The sequence below is a fragment of the Mirounga leonina genome, unplaced genomic scaffold (genome assembly GCF_011800145.1).
Source record: "Mirounga leonina isolate KUSES-001 unplaced genomic scaffold, KU_Mleo_1.0 Mir_127, whole genome shotgun sequence".
NCBI classification, from domain to species: Eukaryota; Metazoa; Chordata; class Mammalia; order Carnivora; family Phocidae; genus Mirounga; species Mirounga leonina.
This window is the reverse complement of record NW_023270316.1, coordinates 43653617-43661906: the sequence shown is the minus strand read 5'-3', so window position 1 is coordinate 43661906 and position 8290 is coordinate 43653617. Positions and strand designations below refer to the sequence as shown.

Below are 8290 nucleotides of genomic sequence, written 5' to 3'. Positions count from 1 at the left end.
AATTTAATGTGTAGAGTTGAGTTTGCAGAAAAATGAGCAGGAGGTTGGTGATGCTTAGCAATTCAAATTTCAATGGAAAGGGAAAAGAGGGTTTGCATATTGGGAAGCTTACCTTAAGTTAGAGATTGTAAAACTTGGGTCCATGAATAAACTTCAGGAAATTTACAGACAACATGGAAGCTGGATATGAACATGTTGCATGTGTTTCTCAGAACCATACCCTCTCAAAAATCTCTGAGGAATTTTTGGGTGAAAAACTAGAAACCATAGCATTAGGCCACATCTTGGGTCAATATGCTTTGGTGGTAAAGATAAGTATGAACTATTCAAATTCATATGATCAGATTGTTTAAGAACTACTTTCATAATGATTTTTGATGGTTTATACATTTTTCCAGCGTATCATAAAAATATTTTCCAGGGTATGTTATGTTGTTAAACTCAGGGTGGGAAATATGGGGTCAGTGAAATAGAGAAATAGCCATACTTTTTTTTGCATGGAGGTATTTTCATCAAACCTACAATTTCATGTTTTTATTTTTAAGAATTTCATTGATTTCTTTCTCTCTTTTTTTGAACATCCATGGCTATGACTCTGTGGTGTAAAAATAGACATGTTAACTTACTCAATTTTTACATAACTTTTTAGGATTATATAAATAATGAATTTTTTATTTCCACCTGCATATTAAGCATTTCTTCTCAGATATTAAATAGTGAGATCATACTTAACACATTTAAAACAAAATTCAGAGAAGCACATCCGGTGTTAGGAGAGCTGTGTAGGCTCCTGGGAGGCCGAGCGGAGGCTGTGTCCCACAGACTCTGGCATCATGAACATATTTGATCGGAAGATCAACTTCGATGCACTCTTAAAATTTTCCCACATAACCCCCTTGACACAGCAGCACCTGAAGAAGGTCTATGCCAATTTTGCCCTCTGTATGTTTGTGGCGGCCGCGGGGGCCTGTGTCCACGTGGTCACTCATTTCCTTCAGGCTGGCCTGCTCTCTGCCTTGGGCTCCCTGGGGTTGATGATTTGGCTGATGACAACACCTCATAGCCATGAAACTGAGCAAAAAAGACTGGGACTTCTTGCTGGATTTGCTTTCCTTACAGGAGTTGGCCTAGGCCCTGCTCTGGAGCTGTGCATTGCCATCAACCCCAGCATTCTTTGCACAGCCTTCATGGGCACAGCAATGATCTTCACCTGCTTCACCCTGAGCGCCCTGTATGCCAGGCGCCGGAGCTACCTCTTTCTGGGATGTGTCTTGATGTCAGCCATGAGCCTGATGTTCTTGTCTTCCCTGGGGAAACTTTTCTTTGGATCCATTTGGCTTTTCCAGGCAAACCTGTATGTGGGGCTGGTGGTCATGTGTGGCTTTGTCCTTTTTGATACTCAACTCATTATTGAAAAGGCTGAAAATGGAGATAAGGATTATATCTGGCACTGCGTTGACCTCTTCTTAGATTTCATTACTCTCTTCAGAAAGCTCATGATGATCCTGGCTATGAATGAGAAGGACAAGAAGAAAGAGAAGAAGTGAAATGACCACGCAGCCTTTCCCATTTTGACCTCTCTCCCTCCACCCCTCATTTCCTCTTCGCACACATTGCAAGTGGTGTGTTCTGTGATAATGAAAAGCATCAGAAAAAAAAAACCAAAATTCATATTTTATAATAATGATCTCTAGTCCTACCTGCTCTATTACAATTAAGAACATTCTCCTAGTCATATATGTTCTATATCTTATCGACTTTTTTCCTTTTTTTTAAGTTTATTTTATTTTTTTAAAGATTTTATTTATATATTTGACAGAGCACAAGCAGGGGGAGCAGCAGGCAGAGGGAGAGGGAGAAGCAGGCTCTCCGCTCAGCAGGACCCTGGGATCATGATGTGAGCAGAAGGCAGACACCCGGGCATCCCAGAACTTTTCCTTTTTTTAAATTTTCTTCTTTCTTGGCCAAAATATCCTTAGAACTATTTTTCATATTCATATCTTTTTATTAATAACAGTGTTACATACTCTCCTTACCTTTCCACTCTCCGTTTCAATTAATCCTATGTCCTAACTAGTTAAGAACTAATTTTCTAAAGCAAGACTTTAATCAAGTTGTATAAGATTGGTTGATAAATTTCTACTGATACTGGGCATTAATCCCAATGATGTAGTTATGCTTTAAAATATTCTGTAATCTGACTTTAACTTACATTTTTTGATTTAGCAATTCTACACATCAGAACTCTAGTCATTATTGTGCCATGTTCTTCAACTGAAACATCCTTGACTCCTCTGCTCACCTATTTTCTGTTCTGCGTTTGAAAGGCTGTGCCTTATAGGTCTGATTACCTTAATACAAAACAGCAGTAACAAAATCAAGTATCTTCCAATTCAGACAGGTAATGGGGCCTGGTTTTTGAGAATGGAATGGTGTTGCCCTCAGCAAACATGAAAGAACAGGGACCTTCTCCAGCTCCACCAAAAACATTCAATTCAATAATAACAAACCCAGCTGAACCACAAAAACACAGAAATGTTGCTTTGGCTACACAAAACTCATTAGCAAATTGGGTTTGGCTTGCAGAAGCAGTATAAAGCCATTTCCAGGTTTACTTGTCTTTAAGTTGTGGTGATGTTTATATGGGACCTGTCAAAGGTATGTTTTGTCCTTAAGAACGGAAAAAATGTACGACTTTTGGAAAGCAATGCGTAACTTTCGTTTTGTTTCTTACTTGGTTTTAGTATTGTCAGTGCATGCATTGTACAGTATGTGTGTAAATAGAGAATGTACTGATGGAGTTTTACAAAGATTGTATTTTAAAGATAAATGAACTTGAAAATTAGTTCTTATAAATGTGTATGGAGGTTCTTTTTTTCCCGTGAATACAGGTACACATGTAGATATACAAATATATTGTTTTCGAGTGCAACATTTTCTTATTTTCATGAATGTTTCACTTAGTGCATGGTCAGTTTGGGAAAGAAAACATCCTGACTTTATTGTTTCATTCACTAGTATTTGACTTTGGACCGATGACTGAGAACTTAGGCCAAACATTTTCCTCTTTCTGTATTGCCTGATACTAGGACAGTTCTTCTCCCATGTTACAAGGCATCAAAATCTTAGCTTCTTGGTCCAGTAAATACTTGCTCCTGAAAAAAATCTGTGAACCTGTAGTTTGTTCAATAAGAAATCCTATGTGAGGGGTTTGTCTTGGCATAGAAAATGTTTACAAAAATCTGAGGTTCAGTCCTCTCTAAATTATAAAGAATCAGTATAGTGAGACTGTAGTTTAAAATGTAAGCAAATTGAGGGATCTTATAAGGGGCACAACTAATTTACTTATAAATAACAATAATTTTATCAAATCTGTGCTAGAATATTTTAAAGAGTCGTGTTTATGACACCTTGCTTGAGAGATGAGGTAAAAAAACATCTGTTAGTTTGTGTATATCCTAAAATCCTGTTACCGTGATTGTTTTCACCCTGAGAAGGAGGAATCAGAAGTTAAATCAAGCATGTCTTGGCGAAGAATTTAGTATATATAAGAAATTAAGACATAATTATTTTCTGGATCATGAGACTGGCATACAAAGAACAATTTTAAATATTATTATCTTATCCTCTTTAAGTAAGGTAAAGCATATAGCCAATATTAATTAAGAATCCTCCTTCTAAGAACTAGTTTTAGCTTTGCATAAACCAATAGGAAGCAAGCTCCACTGTAGGCAAAAGCAACTAGAAGGCTCAAGCTCTGCCCAAATAGGCAGTAATGTGGTTGTCAAAAATCTTTCTAAAAGTACCAAACCTTTGCCTGGGCATGGGGCTGCTTTTGTGCTCATTTTATCTGTTCACATATTGTCTTGAGATGGAGTTCCACTCCATCTCTTACCCCTTAAAAATAAAAGCAATTGCAAATGGAAGGTACATCAGCAGAAAGTTATGGTCCAGCCAAGGTATATAACATTAAGTCCCCTGCACTGTTTTCACTGAAGGCAATTAACTGGGTTGCCTTGTAAAAAGCACTCAGAGGAGTTGGCCACTCATAGTTTAAGCTGCTTCTCTTTTGTGTTCTGCTTCCATTTAAACTGGACTCTCTCCATTTTTTATTTTTAATGCTGAATGAGTGTTAAAACTAACTCAGTTTGGTTAAACAACATGGATGACTTAGGGAAGAGTGAAGTAATTCTTCCCTTTTATTCAGGCATCTCTTGCTTGCTCAGAAAAGTCATTTTGAGATGCTGCCACCTCCTTACTAGGTGAGTTACTAAATAGACCACATTATCCATTCACATTCCCAATCATGAATTCACTTATTACCTAATTTATCCATCACCTATTTCTGATTTATTCAACTAATTAGGTACCATGTCTATGTTTTCACTGCTCTAGGTTTTATTGTGTCACTCTCAAGTATTTTTCTATAAACATTAATACCATAGTCAACCTGACTTGGGAGTGTGACAATTTCTTGGGTTTTCCAGTACAGTTCTTGAAGAAACTTATTTTAAAGATCTTACAAATTCCTTCCCGGATGGAGAGGGAGCATATTGACTCTTAAAGAAATGAACCCATTCCACACACAAAAACTAGGCCTCGCTATTATGCGTTGGCTTAGTGTTGGGCTAGATTTCTTCCCCACTCCACATTCAATCTAGTCATTTTGTGTGACAATACGCTAAATGATAAATCGGTTACCCTCTACATACTACTTTTTGTGTTTTCCGTGCAAATTATTCCCAAATCATGATGACTCATGGAAAGAGCCCTGTGGTATATATGGTACAGTGTTAAACCAACTATTTCTGGATTCACTCTGGTAACAAAGATCAAAAATGGGGAACAACACCAATTATTCTGCCTGACCTGACAAGTGCTCATTTTGGAATGCAGAACTTGATTTTGTTACACAAAGAGAAAAGCAGAGTTTGTATAGGGATTATAATAATAATTTAGAAGAAAGTGGAAGGATTAATAATGCAACAGAATAAAACTAACTGCTAGTAGTTATTATAAAGCTTCTGGAAGGTTGGCTCTACATTAAAAACAGTAGTAATCCAAATGTATCATTCAGAGCTATATAAATCACCATAGGGTGGTTTGATTTTATTTAGAAATTTACACTGCATATTTCACCTAAATTCTAGAAAATCTTTTAATATATTGTTTTAAAAATTGGGAGTTCTTGGACCTTCCAACCTAGAATTTATCCTGGAAACTCAAATCTCCGAATACCTAATCTTTGCTGCTGTAAAGTGTGTATTCTCTTTCTCGTTTAGATATTATAAAAGCGGAGAGTAAGTGTAAAAAGAATTACATTTTATAAGGCCTGTTAAGATAATTTTCTTTGTTTCGAATAGAAGAAAAATTCTTAAAGGGTTATTTATTCTATCCTACATATTTTTCAGATACTGGAAGGGATGCTGGAAAGAAAAGCAAAAGGGGATTCTGAAACATCTCTGGCACAATTTCAACTCTGCTATAGATAAATTTAACATTATTCTAGAATTGTCATTCTGAAGCTTTCATAGATTTACATATTCACAAAAGTCAACCCAGTCTGAATATTGCCCATTTTGTCTCTTTGGAACTATAATTAAAAAATCCCTTAGTGATGATTTTTAAAACATCATTAATACAGATGGTAGGTACACTTGTAATGAGGATAGTGTATACATTTGTCTAATTACAATGTTGTACATCTCAAAACTAATGTAACATTGTGTGTCAACTATATTCAAATAAAAAAATAAATCATTGATAGTCATTAAATCAAAATTCCAACTAATAAAAATAATTTTACCTGGTAGAAGTGTTATCAGGTAAGAAATACATTCATATCATTAGTATTTAGCTGCAAATACAAAATTAAATATTGTATGCTTTCAACAAACAAAATAAATAAAACTCTGACCATATCATATTAGTAATTCAATGAGTTGATATGTTGAGTTGAACTCATAGTGGACTACTATGTATAATAGTAGTCAAAATAATATTGTACTGCTAATTAGCAGATAGTTGTGGCAAAAACATTGCCAAAAAAAGACTAAGAATATACTGAAACTTATATAATCTCATATATTATTAATATTTTGTGGCATTTATGGATAGAGACAGTTCTTGCTTTTCAAACTCTTCAGAAGAGTCCTAGAAATGACTAAAATTCCTGTTGTGGAAATACGGAAATAAAATAAATATATGTCAGTTTGGCGAATTAAATATAATTCATTGCATGAATAAAAATCTGTTGCAGAATAATAATATATTCTGTATAACAGATGTCTTTTTTTAAATTGTAATGCTCAAGGGGTTCACATTTCTGCTGATATGGCCCACATGAGTACATTGATACATGAGTGGGGGGCGGGGAATGAAGGAATCAAGATACTGAGAACAGAATACCAAGAGAACATGAGAGAGACTGAACTTTTAGAGATGTTCTAAATGAGGGAAGAATGAACTTTTAGAGATTGTGTGGGGCTAGTTATTAGGTGAGGCATCGGGACTGTCTAAGAGTTATAGTGGGTCTATTGTAAAACCCCCTTAAATGTTTATGGAAGAATTTAGATTAAATATTGGATATTCTTGTTTGGCCTCAGATTCTTTAAAAGCAGCTCTGATCTGGGACTGAACTGCACAGCATTTTACCCTTTAGAGAATTTGATCACCATAAAGAGTGCTGTCATTATTGTCTTGTCAAGGTGGTGATTTGTCCACAGGTAACAGGATCTTCTGGAAATAAAACTTTGTCAAGGTGTATTTGTTTGTTGAGGTCAAATAGAAGGAGTTTGTACACAGTTATTTTTCTATATCCTGAGATCTTCCTGTGGATAATATATGGATATGTGGATACAACGACTATAAAAAAAAAAAACACCCAGATTTTAGAATCTTCAAACAATGAGCATTTATTTCTTGTTCCTGTAGAAGCACAACGTGAATGTTTGTAGTCAGCTGGATGTCCTGTGACATAGTTCAAAGAATGGTCTATTTCTATTTTTGGTTTTGCTGGACTCTATGATCTTGGAGTCTTCGGCTTCTATGCAGGTGACAAGTCAGGAGGCGATGGAGGAAATCTCCTTCTTAGAACATCAGACCTGGATGTGCCACACCATTTCCATTCATGTTCTATTAAGAAATAGTTATATGGTTTTACCAAGATAAAAGGGAGACTTGGATGCATAGTCCCAGTTTTAGGCAGTTCCCATCAGCAAATGCCCACCCTGACAAGGGTCAGCAGTTTGTTGAGGGAACTTCTCCATACCTAACAGTGCCCTATGCTTCTTCTACTTTTATGAGACTTTTAAATGTAAATGTATTGTGATGATCTAAGTTTAGCTATTTTAATAACTTTCATGGCGGCCTGGCTGGCTCAGTTGGTAGAGCATGTGACTCTTGATCTCAGGGCCGTGAGTTCAAGTCCCACATTGGGCATGGAGCCTACTTTAAAAAAAAATACACCTTCATGAAACTAGTATTAGAGTCCAGAAAGAAATTTGATTTTATTTCTCAGCAGTAGACCTGAATAGTTTTGAACCAAATCATGGTCTCTGGTGGAAGGTCCATCAGGGGAGCTTCTCAGGCTTCCAGGTATTCTGCCAAAAGCACTCTTAAACCCGTTTTCAAAATTGTTTATGTGGAAATTGTCTTTTACTCATTTAATTTTGCCTGTCCTCCAAGCTCTAATACATTACTCAAGTAGCTTTATTAGATTTAAACTCAAATACAAATTTATTTAGTATTTAGAATGCTCTGCTTCAGAGGTCCCCAAGTCCATCCTCATGGTTAGTGATTCACTAGATGGACTTAGAGCTAAAGTGTATTTTAGTGAAAAGATATATGACAAGATTAGCAAGAAGAAGAGACATAGGACACACAGGATGTGTAGCAATCCATATACAGGTTTTCTTCTTCCTGTGATGGGGCAAATTAAGTATGACCCTTTCTTCAGCAGTGAAAAGTGCAATAAAATGTGTGCAATATTTCTTACCAAGGAAGCTCATTAGAGACTGAGCACCTGAGGTTTTATTGTGCTGGTCACATAGATACTCTGTCCCTAGTATGTTCAAAATTCCAGGGGCAGTTGGGTGGCTCAGTCAGTTAAGTGGCTGCCTTCAGCTCAGGTCATGATCCCAGAGTCCCAGGATCGAGTCCTGCATTGGGCTCCCTGCTTAGTGGGGAGTCTGCTTCTCTCTCTGCTTCTCACTCCGCTCTCATCCTCTCTGTCAGTCTCTCTCAAATAAAATAAAATAAAATAAAATAAAATAAAATAAAATAAAATAAA

The 8290-nt window shown here is 36.3% G+C and overlaps 1 protein-coding gene across 1 annotated transcript; it reads left to right on the top strand.

Annotated features, from left to right (window-relative positions):
* Positions 1-757: 757 nt before the first annotated feature.
* Positions 758-1655, top strand: LOC118009165 (bax inhibitor 1-like). The gene has a single exon (XM_035002952.1). The coding sequence runs from the start codon at positions 834-836 to the stop codon at positions 1545-1547; it is 714 nt and encodes a 237-aa protein (XP_034858843.1). The 5' UTR covers positions 758-833; the 3' UTR covers positions 1548-1655.
* The last annotated feature ends 6635 nt before the right edge of the window (positions 1656-8290 follow it).